This window comes from Haematobia irritans, chromosome 5 (genome assembly GCF_050003625.1).
Source record: "Haematobia irritans isolate KBUSLIRL chromosome 5, ASM5000362v1, whole genome shotgun sequence".
NCBI classification, from domain to species: domain Eukaryota; kingdom Metazoa; phylum Arthropoda; class Insecta; order Diptera; family Muscidae; genus Haematobia; species Haematobia irritans.
The window spans coordinates 20,564,491-20,583,177 of NC_134401.1; the positions used below are offsets into that span (position 1 = coordinate 20,564,491).

Sequence of the window (18,687 nt, forward strand, 5' to 3'; positions counted from 1 at the left end):
TAAAAATATGAAATAATTTTTCTAGTATTATAAAAACCCCAAATATTTAATTTCAATAGAAACAATAGCCATGTTTAAAGCAAACACATAATTGAGGATCCATTTATATTCTCAACACGTATTAAGGCCATTACTAAGGATTCTAAAATAAACACATTTTTTATAACCTTTACAATAGGACTTCTATGAATAATGCTATGAAATATTTTACACAACATATCTGATCTATATACGGACGAAAAAGACTGTTTTTCATATGTTTGGGTGTAAAAATTATATGTTTGGAATTCAAATTTTTTAACACAATATTTTTAAGTGCAAGCATATAATGTTCATAACCTAGCATAACATGTTTGGGACAAACATGTTATATATTAATTTGGAAAGTCTATAAACATATATATGTTTAGAAAGAGAGACCTAGAGAGTATGCTATAAGTAAATTAATGGAAGTAACCAATATATCCACACAAAGAAACTTTCATTAAAATTGATTACTACCAGTGAATTTTTTGCTAAGGTGAAACATAATATGTTTGAACAATACAAACAATATTTTGTATGTTACAGAAGCGATTTTTTTTTGTGAGGGTGTACCTGCCCGTCCATCGAGTCATTTGCGTCTGTCCACCGGTTGAAAATTTCCTATACTGATGCCTTTGAAAGTTTTCCATATCTGCCCTTCCACCGAGTAATGCCTGCCCATCCCAGCAAAAAGTAGTGAAAATGTTCTTTTTGGATCCGGAAGTGGTGCAAAATTGACGCAGAAGCGATGAATTTGACATGGGCTTGTCATAGGACGGAAGTCCTCCATTTCAACAGCCGTTGCACTGAATTTGCATCACTTCTTTAGGTGTGATCGGAATTCAATGTTTTGGATGTAAATTAAAAAATTTTGTGATATTTTGTCAAATAAATAATTTTAATATTTTTTTATAATTGCTAATGTATTCTAACTCTTGTCGGAAACGTTTGACCTCAAACATTTTCAAAAATTCACAATTTTTTCTGATTGGATTTATCATTTTTGTCGACAAAATTTAAATGATTTGTACCATTTTATGAATTCTTACTCTGTTTTTACCCTATTTGAAACAAAAAAAGTTAAAATTATCCATTAAAGTATGAAAAAACCAAGTTATAAAAAATTGAATTAAAAGAACTTCCTGGGTAGTTCAAATAAAGAACATCTTTGGGAGTGCATCTTCTGGAAGTGCTTTTAAAGTTGTGCCTTTGGAAGAACTTCCAAATTTTTTTGCTGGGATATGTTAAAAATTTTCGATATCTGTCCGTCGTGTCATGGGTATGTCTGCCTGTTGAAAATTGCCTATATCTGTCCCTCCATCTTTAGAAAATTTCCTATGACTGTCCGTCCATAGTGTCATATTTGTCTGCCCGTTTGTTCAAAATTTTCTCGAACTGTCCATCCATCGGAGCAATTTTGTCTGTCCGTCCATCGAGTCATATTTCTCCGCATGTCTGTTGAAAATTTCCTATATCTGTCAGTCCATCTAGTCATATATGACTGCTGCCTTTGAAAATTGTCTATATCTGTCCGTCCATCGAGTCATATTATCCTGTCCGCCTGTAGTAAATCTCGTACATATCTGACCGTCCATTGACTCATATCTGTCTGTCTGCCTGTTAAAAGTGTTTGCTTGCCCATGTGTTAAACATTTTCGATATCTGTCCGTCGTGTCATATAGCTATGGCCTATATCTGTCCGTCCATCGAGTTATATTTATCTGTAGAAAAATTCCTATGACTGTCCGTCCATAGTGTCATATTTGTCTGCCCGTATGTTCAAAATTTTCTCGAACTGTCCGTCCATCGGAGCAATTTTGTCTGTCCGTCCATCGAGTCATATTTGTCCGCATGTCTGTTTAAAATTTCCTATAACTGGCGGTCCATCTAGTCATATATGACTGCTGCCTGTCCATCTGTAGTAAATCTCGTACATATCTTTCCGTCCATTGACTCATATCTGTCTGTCTGCCTGTTAGAAGTGTTTGCTTGCCCATATGTTAAACATTTTCGATATCTGTCCGTCGTGTTATATGGGTATGTCTGCCTGTTGAACATTGTCTATATCTGTCCGTCCATCGAGTCATATTTATCTGTAGAAAATTTCCTATGACTGTCCCTCCATAGTGTCATCTTTGTCTGACCGTTTGTTCAACATTTTCTCGAACTATCCGTCCATCGGAGCAATTTTGTCTGTCCATCCATCGCGTCATATTTGTCCGCATGTCTATTGAAAATTTCCTATAACTGTCAGTCCATCTAGTCATATATGACTGCTGCCTTTGAAAATTGTCTATATTTATCAGTGCGTCCATCGAGTCATATTATCCTGTCCGTCTGTAGAAAATCTATTACATATCTGTCCGTCCATTGACTCATATCTATCTGTCTGCCTCTTAAAATTGTTCTATATCTGTCCGTTCATCGAGCAATATTTGCCTGCCCACAAGTTAAAAATTTTCGATATCTGTCCGTCGTGTCATATGTGTATGTCTGACTGTTGAAAATTTCCTATATCTATCCGTCCATCGAGTAATATTAGTCTGTTGTTGAAAATTTTCTATATCTGTCTGTCCATCGAGTCATAATTGTCTGCCCGTTTGTTGAAAATCGGTTGTTGAAAATTTCCTATATCTGTCCGTCCATCGAGGCATATGCGTCTGTCCGCCTGTTGAAGACTTCCTATATATCTCTCCATCCATCGAGTCATATATGACTGCTGCTTTTGAAAGTTTTCTATATCTGTCCGTCCATTGAGTAATCTTTGCCTGCCCATATGTTAAATTTTCGACATTTGTCCATAGTGTCATATGTGTCTGCCCGCCTGTTGAAAATTTCCTATATCTATCCGTCCAACGAGTCATATTTGTATGTTCGCCTGTTGAACATTTTCTATACGTCCGTCCTTTGAGTAATAATTGTCTGACCGTTTGTTGAAAATTTTCTACATCTGTCCATCCATCGTGTCATATGTGTCTGTTCCCCTGTTGAAAATTTTGTGTATCATTCCTATACTTGTCCATCCATCGAGTCATATTTGTCTGTCCACCTTTTGAAAATGTTTTATATGTCCGTCGTTCGAGTCATAATTGTCTGTCCGTTTGTTGAAAAATTTCTATATCTGTCCGTTCATCGAGTCATTATTGTCTGTCCGCCTGTTGAAATTGATCTATACGAGTAGCTGTCCGTCCATATATTAAAAATTTTCGACATCTGTCCGTCGTGTCATATTTGTATCTTCGCCTGTTGAAATTTTTCTATATCTGTCCGTCTATCGAGTCATAATTGTCTGCCCGTTTGTTGAAAATTTTCTATATCTGTTCGTCCATCGAGGCATATGTGTCTGTCCGCCTGTTGAAAATTTCCTACATATCTCTCTGTCCATCGAGTCATATATGACTGCTGCCTTTGAAAGTTTTCTATATATGTGCGTCCATTGAGCCATATTATTCTGTCCTCCTGTTGAACATTTCCTATATATCTGTCCGTCCATCGAGTTATATTTGTCTGTCTGTCTATTGAAATTATTATATATTTGTCCGTCCATCGGGTAATATTTGCCTGCACGTGTGTTAAAATTTTTCTACATCTGTCCATCCGCCGTGTCATATGTATATGTCCCCCTGTTGAAAATTTTGTGTATCCTTCCGTTCTTCGGTCATATTTGTTTGTCCGCCTGTTGAAAATTTCCTATACTTGTCCATCCATCGAGTCATATTTGTCTGTCCGCCTGTTGAAAATGTTTTATATGTCCGTCGTTCGAGTCATAATTATCTGACCGTTTGTTGAAAAATTTCTATATCTGTCCGTTCATCGAGTCATTTTTGTCTGTCCGTTCATCGAGTCATTTTTGTCTGTCCGCCTGTTGAAGTTGATCTATAGCTGTCCGTCCATCGAGTAATATTTGCCTGCCCATAAATTAAAAATGTTCGACATATTTGTCATATTTGTATGGTCGCCTGTTGAAAATGTTCTATATATGTCCGTCCATCAAGTCATAATTGTCTGCCTGTTTGTTGAAAATTTTCTATATCTGTCCATCCTTCGAGTCATATTTATCTGTCCGCCTCTTGAAAATTTACTATAACTGTCCGTCCACCGAGTTATATGCGCCTGTCCGCCTGTCGAAAATTTCCTATATATTTGTACGCCCATTGACTCATATATGTCTGCCTGTTGAAACTGTTCTTTATGTGTACGTCCATCGGGTCATATTTGTCTGTTCGCCCGTTGAAAAGTTTCTATATGTCCATCGTTCGAGTCATATGTCTGACCGTTTGTTGAAAAATGTCTATATCTGTCCGTCCATCGAGTCATAATTGTCTACCCGTTTGTTGAAAATTATCTATATCTGTCCATACTTCGAGTCATATTTATCTGTCCGCCTGTTGAAAATTTCCTATAACTGTCCGTCCATCGAGTTGTCCGCCTATAAATATATCTTATCCTATATATCTCTCCGTTTGTTAAAAAATTTCCTATATATGTCCGTCCATCGTGTCATATGTGTCTGTCCGCCTATTGAAAATTTCCTATACCTGTTCATCCATGGAGTCACATTTGTCTGTCCGCCTGTTGAAAATGTTCTCTATGTCCGTCGTTTGAGTCATAATTGACAGCTCGTTTTTTGCAAAATCTGTCCGTCCATCGAGTTATATTTGTCTGACCGCCAGTTGAAGTTAATCTATATATGTCCGCCGATCGAGAAAATTGTCTATATCATTCCATCCATCGGTTCAATTTATATGTCCGCCTGTTGAAAATATTCTATATCTGTCCGTCCATCCAAGCATATTCATCTGCCCACCTGCAGAAAATTATTTATATCTGTCCGTCCTTCGAGTTATAATTGTCTTTCCACCTGTTGAAAAATTTCCAAAAAATGTATTACGTTTTTTTTGTATTTTTCTATAATACAAACCCTCGTTGAACTCAATTCCATTAGCATGACTCTTAGTAATGTGGCCATTCCGAAAATATTCTTTATTTTATACAAAATTTCACATCCGTTGCCTTACTTTTAATCCACTTCAAATGTGAAGCAACCCTGGTATTCACCGATGGTTGATCGGTGGCACAGGCAAATCCATAACTGACAATTCCAACTGCAAATAACCGCTCACCCCGAGCATACATAGCTCCACCAGAATCATACTGGCATGTATCTCTACCCGGTGTATATGTACAAAATGCTCCCGATGGTAAATAATGAATTAAATTTTGACATTTTTCTCTTGATATCACATCGAGCGTTGTTTTCAGCAAAACGGAAGATTGTTGACCGCCGAATGATGTGGTACCCCATCCAGCTGTCTCAACACGTTGACCCGATATTGGAGGCTTACGGCTACCATCTGACGTGACAATTGGTAAGAAAGGTAAACAAGCTGGTCCCACGCTACGATTCCATTCGATACTGTGGTGTGTCTTCAGCAAGGCTATATCATTGTGTACCCTTGTCGATGTCGATCGGAAAAATTCATGTACTATAACTTGGGATATATCATAATAACGGGTGTATATGGATTCATAAACTGAAAATAAGAGAAAGAACACAAAATAAATATAAAGAAATAAAATTTAATTTCCTAGGAAATTTTGATAAAAATTAATTTCTATAAGAAATTTTTTCATAATTTCATTTCAACAAAAAATTTTGTCAAAATTTTATTTCTATAGTAGATTTTGTCAAAATTTCATTTCTATAGGAGAATTTGTCAAAATTTCATTTCTTTAGGAAATTTTATCCAAATTTATATAGGAAATTTTATCAAAATTTCATTTCTATGAGAAACTTTGTCAACGTTTCATTTCTATACGAAAATTTATCAAAATTTCATAAGCTATAGGAGATTTTGTCACAATTACATTCCTATACGAAATTTTGTCAAAATTTCATTTTAACAATACATTTTTCAAAATTTCATTCTAACAATAAATTTTTTCAAAATTTCATTTTATCAGTAAATTTTGTCAAATTACATTTCAACAATAAATTTTGTCAAAATTTTATTTTAACAATAAATTTGTTCAAATTTCCATTTATATAGGAAATTTTATCAAAATTTTATTTCAATACGAAATTTTGTCAAAATTTCATTTCTATGAGAAATTTGGTCAACATTTCATTTCTTTAGAAGATTTTGTCAAAATTTCATTTCTTTACGAAAGTTTTTCTCTAAATTTCATTTTTACAGGAGATTTTGTGAAAATTTCAGTTCTATAGAAAATTTTGTCAACATTTCATTCCTATAGGAAATTTCGTCAAAATTTCATTTCTTTAGCAAATTTTATCAAAATTTCATATCTATAGAAAATTTCATCAAAATTTCATATCTATAGAAGAGAGTCACCGTGGTGCAATGGTTAGCATGCCCGCCTTGCATACACAAGGTCGTGGGTTCGATTCCTGCTTCGACCGAACACCAAAAAGTTTCTCAACGGTGGATTATCCCACCTCAGTAATGTTTGTGACATTTCTGAGGGTTTCAAAGCTTCTCTAAGTGGTTTCAGTGCAATTTGGAACGCCGTACGGACTCGGCTATAAAAAGGAGGTCCCTTGTCATTGAGCTTAACATGGAATCGAACAGCACTCAGTGATAAGAGAGAAGTTCACCAATGTGGTATCACAATGGACTGAATAGTCCAAGTGAGCCTGATACATCGGGCTGCCACCTAATCTATTCTAACCTATAGAAAATTTTGGTAAAATTTTACTTCTTTATGAAATTTTGTCACAATTTCATTTCTATAGAAATTTTTTGCAAAATTCCATTTTTATAGGATCTTTTGTCAAACTTTTATTTCTTTGGAGAATCTTTAGAAAACCATGTCAAATTGTCATTTCTTTAGAATATTTTGTCAAAATTTCATTTCAATAGGAAATTTTAAAATAATTTTATTTTGTATAGGAAATCTGCCCAAATTTTATTTCCGTACGAAATTTTGTCAAAATTTAATTTCTTTAAGAAATTTTGACACAATTCCATTTCTATAGAAAGTTTTGTCAAAATTTCATTTTCGTAGGAAATTTTGCCAAATTTTTATTTTTCTAGGAAATATTGTCAAAATTTCATTTCTATAAGACTTTTTGCCACAATTTCATTTTGATGCGAAATTTTGTCAAAATTTCATGTCTTGCCAGAATCTTGCCAAAATTTCATTTCTATAGGAAATTTTGTCAAACTTTCATTTCTCTAGAGATTTTGCGAAAAATTTAATTTCTCTTGGAAAGCTGTAAAAAATTTAATTTCTATTAAAAAATTTGCCAAAATTTCACTTTATAAGAAGTTTTATAAAAATTTTATTTCTATAGGAAATTTTATCAAAATTTCTTTAATACAGAAAATTTTGTTAATATTTCATTTCTATAGCATAATTTCACCTCTATTATAAAATTTTTCAACATTTCTTTGTCATTGAAATTTTTTTTCAATATTGTCAAAATTTCGTTTCTAGAAAATTTTGTCAAAATTTCATTTCAGTAGGAAATTTTGTTAAAATTTCATTTCTATAGGAGATTTTGTCAAAATTTCATCTCTGTGGGAAATTTTGTCAACATTTCATTTCTATAGGAAAATTTGTCAAAATTTCATAATCTATATGAGATTTTGTCAAAATGTCATTCCTATAAGAAATCTGGTCAAAATTTCATTTCTATTGGAAATTTTGTCAAAATTTTATTTCTCTAGGAAATATGATCAATATTTCATTTCTACAGAAAATTTTGTCAAAATTTTATTTCTATAGGAAATTTTGTCAAACTTTCCATTACTATGGGAAATCTGATCAGAATTTCATTTCTATAGGAAATTTTGTCAAAATTTCATTTCTATAGATATTTTTGTCAAAATTTCATTTCTATAGGAAATTTTGTCAAAATTATATTTCCATAAGAAATTTTGTCAAAAAATTTATTTTATAGAACATTTTTCCTAAATTTCATTTCTATAGGAAATTTTTCCTAAATTTGATTTCTATAGGAAATTTTGTCAAAATTTCATTTCTATAGGAAATTTTGCCAAAAATTTAATTTAAAATCTGATAAAAATTTCATCTCTATAAAAAACGTTTGTCAAAATTTCATTTCTATAAGAAATTTTGTCAAACTTCCACTTCTCTAGGAAATTTTATCAATATTTCATTTCTATTCAACATTTTGTAAAAAAATGGGAATTTGCTCAAAACTTCATTCTTATGGTAAATTTTGTCAAAATTTCATTGCTATTCAAAATTTTGTCAAAACTTCATTTCTATAGGAATTGATTTCTAAAAAAAATTTTGTCAAAATTTCATTTGTATAGGAAATTTTACCAAAGATTTCATTCCTCTTGGAAATCTGATCAAAATTTCATTTCTATAAGAAATCATGTCAAAATTTCATTTCAGTAGAACATTTTGTCAACATTTCATTTCTATATGCAATTTTTCTAAAATTTCTTTTCTATAGGAAATCTGATCAAAATTTCATTTCTATTCAAAATTTTGTCAAAAATTCATTTCTATGGAAAATTTTATTAAAATTTCGTTTCTATAAGAAATGTTGTCAAAATATCAGTTTTATAGAGGATTTTTGCTAAATTTTATTTCTATAGGAATTTTTTGCTCAATTTGATTTCTAAATTTTTTTTTTTCAATATTTCATTTCTATAGGAAATCTTGCGAAAAATTTAATTTGTCTTGGGAATCTGATTAAAATTTAATTTCTATCCAAATTTAGTCAAAAATTCATTTCTAAAGGAATTTTCTCAAAATTTCGTTTCTATAGAATTTTGTCAATTATGTCAAAATTTCATTTTAACAGGAAATTTTGTAAAAATTTCATTTCTATAGGAAATTTTCGCTAGGTAATCTGATAAAAATTTCATTTTAATAGGAAATTTTGGCAAAATTTTTTTCTGTACGATTTTTTTCAAAATTTCTTTCCTATAGGAAATTTTGTCAAAATATCTTTTCTATAAGAAATATTGTGAAAATTTCATTTCATTGGAAAATTTGTGCTATTTTTTAGGGAATTGTTTGTTTTTATTATTCATCTCACCTGTTGATGTATCATGTTCTCCAACTACTGCCTGCAATAATTCTGCTCTACTGGTATCCAATGTCGCATAACAATGGCCAGCCGATAGCAAATAACGGTGATGAACTGGAGACGTAACAAAAAAATAAAAAGAAACAGAAAGAGGAAAGAAAAACCAAAAATTAGGATATTCTCTTTAACACCTTTCGCTACACTTTTGAATGGACATCATTCCGTGCGATCTAAAATGAAAGGGAAATTTCAAAAACATGGATTCTTCTAACGTTTACTCACTTATGGCAGCCCCACAAAAAATTCTTTGAGTTTTTATTGAGATTATACCGGCCATTGAAGGAAACTCATTGATACCGGCCACACCAGAGGCTCCAACTATTTTTGTCGTAGAACCCCAGCCACATTCGCAAGGGGGTTTAACCACTTCAACCAAGCATGAAAAAGAACCCCCTCCGCCACCAGAGCGTACATACTCCTCTGTCGCTTGAGTGGGGCCAATGGTGGTCTTATAATCTTGACCAACAATAACTTTGGCTCCACGTTTTGTGGAAATCTTTGAAATGCCAATTGAGCCATTGCGCCACGTGCTGGCCGGTACTCTGTCGTTGATACCAAGGACACTTGTTGGTTCCTCTGAAGCACTGTAACTGAAGACATCTCCATCACTGGATTGGGTTAGCATGGTGAAGTCATGCATGTCGAGTTTGTTAGACAACAAGGCCAATACATAAGCAAACGAATTGCTAACTTTCTTATCTTCCGTCAAAGGAGCTTTGGGAGTAGTGGTGGTGGTGGTGGCGGAAGTCTGCTGTAAAGTGAACGTTGTTGAGAGGATATGAGAAGGAGGAGGCACTTGTGGAGTTATAGGTTCTTTAAGTGGCTTTTTTGTTGTTGTAGTGGTGGTGGTTGTGGTAGTACTTGTACTACTAGTGCCAGTCATTGTTATTTCCTCTGTGGCTTCATCCGTTTCTGTTTCCTTAAGGACATCACCTACAGTTCTTTTGTTTGAAGGTGTTGAAATATAAGAAAAAACTGCACGATTGAGGAAACTCGATCTCTCCATAAACCCACGACCACAAAAGTATTCGGAGCCTGTAAGGATTTCACTGCCTTCACGATTGAAATAGAAAATTTCATTCAAGCATTCTGTAGAGGAAGGCAACTGGAAAGAAACCAATATCGAAAAATTAAAAAAATAAAACTTGACTAATTTTTTTATAGAAATTATATTAAGTAACATTTTCTATAGCATTAAATTTTTACAAAATTTCCAAAAGCAAAGAATTTTGGAACAAGTTATAGAAATGAAATTTTAACATAATTTCCAATAGCAACGAAATATTGACTGTATTTTCTATAGAAACGATATTTTGACAAAATTTCTTAAAGAAATGAAATTTTGACAAAATTTCTACATTTTCCTATGAAAACGCTTTTTGGCAAAATTTTCTGTATTAACGAAGTTTTGGGAAATTTTCCTATAGAAATGAAATTTTGAGAAAATTTCCTATAGAGATGAAATTTTGACAACATTTTCTATACAATTCAAAATTTAACAAAATTTCCTATAGAAAACAAAAATTGACAAAATTTCCTAAAGAAATGAAATTGTGACAAAATTTTCTATAGAAATAAAATTTTGACCAAATTTCATAAAGATAAAATTTCCTAGAAATTTTGACAAAATTTTCAATGACAAAGAAATTTTTATAAAATTTCTAAAAGAGATGAAACTTAGAGAAATTTTCCTATAGAAATGAAATTTTGGCAAAATTTCCTGTATTACAGAAGATTTGAGAAATTTTCCTATAGAAATGAAATTTTGACAAAATGTCCTAAAGAAATTAAATTTTGACAAAATTTCCTATAGAAATGAAATTTTGACAAAATTTCCTATAGAAATTAAATTTAGACAAAATTTCCTATTAAAATGAAATTTTGACACAATTTCCTATAGAAAACAACTTTTGACAAAATTTCCTATAGAAATGAAATTTTGTTAAAATTTCCTATAGAAATAAAATTTTGACAAAAATTCCTATAGAAATGAAATTTTGACAAAATTTCCTAAAGAAATGAAATTTTGACAAAATTTCCTATAGAAATAAAATTTTGACACAATTTCCTATAGAAATAAAATTTTGATCAAATTTCCTAGAAATTTTGACAAAATGTTCAATGACAATGAAATTTTGATAAAATTTCTAAAAGAGATAAAATTTAGAGAAATTTTCCTATAGAAATGAAATTTTGGCAAAATTTCCTGTATTACAGAAGATTTGAGAAATTTTCCTATAGAAATGAAATTTTGAGAAAATTTCTTAAAGAGATGAAATTTTGACAATATTTTCTATAAAATTTAGATTTTGACAAAATTTCCTACAGAAAACAAAAATTGACACAATTTCTTATAGAAATGTAACTTTGACAAAATTTCCTATAGGAATGAGATTTTGATAAAATTTCCTATCGGAATTAAATTTTGACTAAATTTCCCATGGATATGAAATTTTTATAAAATTTGCTATAGAAATGAAACTTTGACAAAATTTTCTATAGAAGTGAAACTTTGACAAAATTTCCTATAGAAATAAAATATTGACGAAATTGTTTATAAAAATGAAATTTTGACAAAATTTCCCATAAAAATTAAATTTTGATAAAATTTCCTATAGAAATGAAATTTTGGAAATATTTCCTATAGAAATGACATTTTGACAAAATTTCCTATAGAAATGAAATTTTGAGAAAATTTCCTATAGAAATGAAATTCTGAAAAAATTTCCTATAGAAATTAAATTTAGACAAAATTTCCTATTAAAATGAAATTTTGACACAATTTCCTATAGAAAACAAATTTTGACAAAATTTCCTATAGAAATGAAATTTTGTTAAAATTTCCTATAGAAATGAAATTTTGACAAAATTTCCTATAGAAAGGAAATTTTGACAAAATTTCCTATAGAAATGAAATTTTGACAAAATTTCCTATAGAAATGAAATTTTGACAAAATTTCCTATAGAAGTGAAATTTTGACAAAATTTCCTATAGAAATGAAATTTTTTCCTATAGAAATAAACTTTTGACACAATTTCCTATAGAAATAAAATTTTGATCAAATTTCCTAAAAATTTTGACAAAATGTTCAATGACAAAGAAATTTTGATAAAATTTCTAAAAGAGATAAAATTTAGAGAAATTTTCCTATAGAAATGAAATTTTGGCAAAATTTCCTGTATTGCAGAAGATTTGAGAAATTTTCCTATAGAAATTAAATTTTGAGAAAATTTCTTATAGAGATGAAATTTTGACAATATTTTCTATAAAATTTAGATTTTGACAAAATTTCCTACAGAAAACAAAAATTGACACAATTTCTTATAGAAATGCAACTTTGACAAGTGACATTATCGGAATTATATTTTGACTAAATTTCCCATAGATATGAAATTTTTATAAAATTTCCTATAGAAATGAAAGTTTGACAAAATTTCCTATAGAAATGAAACTTTGACAAAATTTCCTATAGAAATAAAATATTGACGAAATTGTTTATAGAAATAAAATTTTGACCAAGAAATTAAATTTTAATAAAATATCCTATAGAAAGTAACTTTGATAACATTTCATACAGAAATTAAAATTTGAGAAAATTTCCTATAGAGATGAAATTTTGACAACATTTTCTATGGTATTCATAATAGTTTGACAAAATTTCCTATAGAAAACAACAATTGACAAAATTTCCTATAGAAATGAAATTTTGTTAAAATTTCCTATAGAAATGAAATTTTGACAAAATTTTTTATAGAAATGAAATTTTGTTAAAATTTCCTATAGAAATGAAATTTTGACAAAATTTCCTATAGAAATAAAATTTTGACAAAATTTCGTATAGAAATGAAATTTTGACAAAATGTTCTATAGAAATGAAATTTTGACAAAATTTCCTATTGAAATTACATTTTGACACAATTTCCTATAGAAATGAAATTTTGATAAAATATCCTAGAAATTTTGAAAAAATTTCAATGACAAAGAAATTTTGATAACATTTCTAAAAGAGATGAAACTTAGAGAAATTTTCCTATACAAATTAAATTTTGGCAAAATTTCCTGTATTACAGAAGATTTTAGAAATTTTCCTATAGAAATGAAATTTTGAGAAAAATTTTTATATAGATGAAATTTTGACAAAATTTCCTATAGAAATGAAATTTTGACAAAATTTCTTATAGAAATGAAATTTTGACAAAATTTCCTATTGAAATGACATTTTGACACAATTTCCTATAGAAATGAAATTTTGATAAAATTTCCTAGAAATTTTGACAAAATTTTCAATGACAAAGAAATTTTGATAAAATTTCTAAAAGAGATGAAATTTAGAGAAATTTTCCAATAGAAATGAAATCTTGGCAAAATTTCCTGTATTACAGAAGATTTGAGAAATTTTCCTATAGAAATGAAATTTTGAGAAAATTTCCTATAGAAATGAAATTTTGACAAAATTTCCTATTGAAATTAAATTTTGACAAAATTTCCTATAGAAATGAAATTTTGATAAAATTTCCTAGAAATTTTGACAAAATTTTCAATGACAAAGAAATTTTGATAAAATTTCTAAAAGAGATGAAATTTTGAGAAATTTTGACAAAATTTCCTATAGAAATAAAATATTGACGAAATTGTTTATAGAACTGAAATTTTAACAAAATTTCCCATAAAAATTAAATTTTGATGAAACTTCCTATAAAAATGAAATTTTGGCAATATTTCCTAAAGAAATGAAATTTTTACTAAATTTCCTACAGCAAAGAAATTATGCCAAAATTTCCAGGGGAAATTAAATGTTGATAAAATTTCCTATAGCAATGAAAATTGGATAAAATTGAAAATATACAAAAGTATAAAATTTTTATCTTCTTATACCCTTACCGTATTTAATTTGATGTCACATTTAAACTTTAAGGTATGATCATCTGGAGCTATAACTGTGTATCGACATGAAGTTCCTATTGGATAGTCACCAGGATAATATGGCGAATTAATAAAAATTTTTTCACCAGATTTCATATGAACTTTATGATTACATTGCTCAAATAGAGACCAAACATTAGGAAAAAGATGGATAAATACAAAGCTCCATAAAAATTTGTATTTCACTATAGAGGACATTGTAGATCCTCTTATGTTGATTTTTTTATTAAATTTTAATTAAAATTTCTTTATTTTTTTTTCAACACTATTTTCTATTGATTCATATATCGTGTTTTTCAATCACTTTCGGTTTCTCAAACTTTCTTCTTTCACTTCTCAGCAGCAACTGAATTCTTCGTTGAAATCAAATTTGGCCAAGATTTCAGTTTACCTTCACTTTCAACATAAATTTGGTGTTCATTCGTTTTTTTTTTTTTTAATTTTTCTCTTTTTTGTGCTTTGAACTTAACTTTTGTTTTACTTCCTCCCATGGGTCTTACAATTTATGGAGTCTGCTTCACTTCTTAATAAAGATTGATTTGAAAATACCGCGAGTTTTTTTTTCAAATGTTATCACGTGAATTTTTTTGTTGCTGTTTCGATTTTTGTTTTGTTGCCTTTGGTGTTAGAAACGTGTTTTGTGTGAGATTTTCTATTACTATGGAGATTTTTGCAGTTTGCCTTTTGTTTTGATTCCAATAGCATCGGCACCAACGTCTACCGGCTTTTCTTAAGCCGGTTTTTATTAATATATCACAGACGGCCGGACTATTGTTAACATCTCATAATAATAACATAGGCTATATTTTGTTTTGATTTATACCACCTACACTCCTGGAGAATATCTTATAAACAACATAGAAAACAATGACATTGTAATTCGACCATATACCCTATAGAAATTAAATTTTGACAAAATTTCTAGTTGCACAGAAAACTTGAAACGATGTCTTATAGAAATGAAATTTAGAATAAATTTCCTCTAGCAAGAAGTTTTATCCAAATACCCTAAAGCAAAGAAATTTTGACTAAAATTTCCAATATCAAAGTAAAGAAATTTTAACAATATTTTTTAACTAGAAAATTTTTCTATAGAAATTTGACAAAATTTGCTTCAGCAATGAAATATTTGACAAAATGTTCTATAGAAAATTAAATTAGACAATATTACCTATATAAAGGAAATTAAGAGAAAATGTTCTATGAAAATAAGCTTTATAAGTTAAGCAAATAAATTTTGTAAATTTTCTTCTTAAATAAGGAAATATTGACAAAATTTCTTATACTAAAGAAATTAAAAAAAAAAAAAATCTTATGGCACAGAAATTTTGACAAAATTTCCTACATAAATGGAATTTTGACAAATTTTTCTACAGTAAATAGATTTTGACAAAATTTTGCATTTATAAAGTTTCCTATAGCAGAAAAATTTGGTAAAATTTCCTGCATCAATGAAATTTTGACTCTATTTTCTATAGCAAAGGAATTTTGACAAAAATATATATAGCAGAAATATAGCAGAAATATTTGGTAAAATTTCCTGCATCAATGAAATGTTGACTCTATTTTCTATAGCAAAGGAATTTTGACAAAACTTCCTATATATATATATATGGAATTTTTGTCAAAGCAGACAATTTATGGTAATATTTCCAACAGCAAAGGAATTTTGACAAAATTTCCTGCAGCAGAGAAATTTTGACAATACTTCCTATATAAATAGAATTTTCTCAAAATTTGGAAAAAAGCAAAGAACTTTTGCCAAAATTTCCTATAACAAAGAAATGTTACAAAAATTTCCTTTGACACAGAAATTTTGACAAAATTTTCTATAGCAAAGAAATTTTGACAAAATTTCCTATAGCAAAAAAATGTTGACAAAGTTTCTTATATCAAAAAAAATTGACAAAATTTCTTTTGGCACAAAAAATTTTGACAAAATTTCCTATGGCACAAAAATATTGAAACATTTCTTTTAACAAAGAAATTTTGACAAAGTTTCCTATAGCAACGGAATTTTAACAAAATTTCCTTTTGCACAGGAATTTTGGCAACAAATTTTCTCTAACAAAGAAATTTTGACAAAATTTCCTCTAACAAAGAAATTTTTACAAAATTTCCTATAGCACAGAAATTTTGACAAAATTTCCTCCGACAAAGAATTTTGACAAAAATTCCTAAAACTTCCTATAGCAAAGAATTGTTAACAAAATGTTCTTTGGCATAGAAATTTTGATGAAAATTCCTATAGCACAGAATTTTTCACAAAAAATCTTAAAGCACAAACATTCCCATAGACATGACAAAATTTCCCATAGAAACGGAATTTGGAAAAAGCAAAGAAAGTTTGCCACAATTTCCTATAACAAAGAAATTTTACCAAAATTTACTTTGACACAAGAATGTTGACAAAATTTCCTATAGCAAAGAAATTTTTACAAAATTTGCTAAAGCAAAGGAATTTTGACAAAATGTTCTATGGCAACAAAATGTTGACAAAGTTTCTTATAGCAAAAAAAAATTTGACAAAATTTCCTATTGCACAAAAATATTGAGAAAATTTCTTATAACAAAGAAATTTTGACAAAGTTTCCTATGGCAAAGAATTTTTAGCAAAAATTTTCTTTGGCACAGAAATGTTGACAAATTTTCCTATAGCACAAAAATTTTGACAAAATTCCTAAAGCATAAAAATGTTGACAAAATTTTCTATAGAACATAAATTTTGACAAAAATTCCTACAGCACATACATTTTGACAATATTCCTGTAGCAAAGAAATATTGACAATATCTCCAATGACATAGACATTTTGACAAAGTTTCCTATGGCAAAGAATATGTAGCAAAATTTTCTTTGGCACAGAAATGTTTACAAATTTTCCTATAGCACAGAAATTTTGACAAAATTCCTATAACATAAAAATTATGACAACATTTCTAATAGCAAAGAAATTTTGACAAAATTTCCTACAGCACATAAATTTAACAAAATTTTGATAAAATTTCCTATAGCAAAAAAATTTTAACAAAATTTTCTTTGGCACAGAAATTTTGACAAAATGTCCTAAAACAAAGAAATTTTTACAAAATTTCCTATAGCACAGAAATTTTGACAAAAATTCCTAAAGCAAAAAAATTCGACAAAATTTCCTATAGAACATAAATTTTGACAAAATTTCCTATAGCACAGAAATTTTGACAAAAATTCCTAAAATTTCCTATAGCAAAGAATTTTTAATAAAATTTTCTTTAGCAAAGAAATTTTGATAAAAATTCTTATAGCACAGAATTTTTCACAAAAAATCTTAAAGCACAAACATTTTAACAAAATTTCCTTACGCACTAACAAAATTTCCCATAGAAATGGAATTTGGAAAAAAGCAAAGAAATTTTGCCAAAATTTCCTAAAGCAAAGAAATTTTTACAAAATTTACTATGGCACAGGAATTTTGACAAAATTTCCTATAGCAAAGAAATTTTACCAAAATTTCCTTTGACACAAAAAGTTTTTTCCTATAGCAAAGGAATTTTGACAAAATTTGCTAAAGCAAAGGAATTTTGACAAAATTTTCTATAGCACCAAAATGTTGACAAAGTTTCTTATAGCAAAACAATTTTGACAAAAGTTTCCTATAGCAAAGGAATTAAAAAAATCCATTTGGCACAGGAATGTTAGCAAAATTTCCTATAGCACAGAAATTTAGACAAAAATTCCTAAAGCAAAAAAATGTTGACAAAATTTCCTATAGAACATAAATTTTGACAAAAATTCCTACAGCACATAAATTTTGACAATATTCCTGTAGCAAAGAAATATTGACACTATTTCCTATGACATAGAAATTTTACCAAAATTTCCTACAGCAAAGAAATTTTACTAAAATTTCCTTTGACTCAAAAATTTTGACAAAATTTCCTATAGCAAAGAAATGTTGACAAAATTTGCTAAAGCAAAGGAATTTTGACAAAATTTTCTATAGCAACAAAATGTCGACAAAGTTTTTTATAGCAAAAAAATTTTGACAAAATTTCCTTTTGCACACACATTTTGACAAAAATTCTTATGGCACAAAAATATTGAGAAATTTCTTATAACAAAGAAATTTTGACAAAGTTTCCTATAGCAAGGGAATTAAAAAAAATCCTTTGGCGCAGGAATTTTGGCAAAATTTCCTATAGCACAGAAATTTTGACAAATATTCCTAAAGCAAAAACATATGCACTAACTTATAATACCCTGTTCCACAGTGTGGCGCAGGGTATAAAAATTTTGACAAATTTTCCTATAGCACAAAAATTTTGACAAAATTCCAATAGCATAAAAATGATGACAACATTTCTAATAGCAAAGAAATTTCGACAAAATTTCCTACAGCACATAAACTTTGACAAAATTTCCTATAGCAAAGAAATTTTAACAAAATTTTCTTTGGCACAGAAATTTTGACAAGATTTCCACTAACAAAGAAATTTTGACAAAATTTCCTCTAACAAAGAAATTTTTACAAAATTTCCTATAGCACAGAAATTTTGACAAAATTTCCTCTGACAAAGCAATTTTGACAAAAATTCCTAAAATTTCCTATAGCACAGAATTTTAAATAAAATTTTCTTTGGCAAAGAAATTTTGACAAAAATTCCTATAGC

The 18,687-nt window shown here is 29.0% G+C and overlaps 1 protein-coding gene across 2 annotated transcripts in view; it reads right to left on the bottom strand.

Moving 5' to 3' along the window:
• Window positions 1-4,989: 4,989 nt before the first annotated feature.
• The window catches only part of LOC142239373 (venom serine protease 34), a 155,769-nt gene continuing 142,071 nt past the window's right edge, over window positions 4,990-18,687 (bottom strand). Inside the window, exons 1-4 of one of the 2 annotated variants that reach the window (XM_075311154.1) lie at window positions 13,998-14,161; window positions 9,338-10,220; window positions 9,065-9,169; window positions 4,990-5,558 (exon numbers count right to left, since the gene is read on the bottom strand). In XM_075311154.1, coding sequence (XP_075167269.1) covers window positions 5,008-5,558; window positions 9,065-9,169; window positions 9,338-10,220; window positions 13,998-14,135 — 1,677 coding nt within the window. In that variant the 5' untranslated portion in view covers window positions 14,136-14,161 and the 3' untranslated portion in view covers window positions 4,990-5,007. Of the gene's footprint in view, window positions 5,559-9,064; window positions 9,170-9,337; window positions 10,221-13,997; window positions 14,162-18,687 lie in introns of those variants that run through there. The other variant, XM_075311155.1, reaches the window with a different exon arrangement.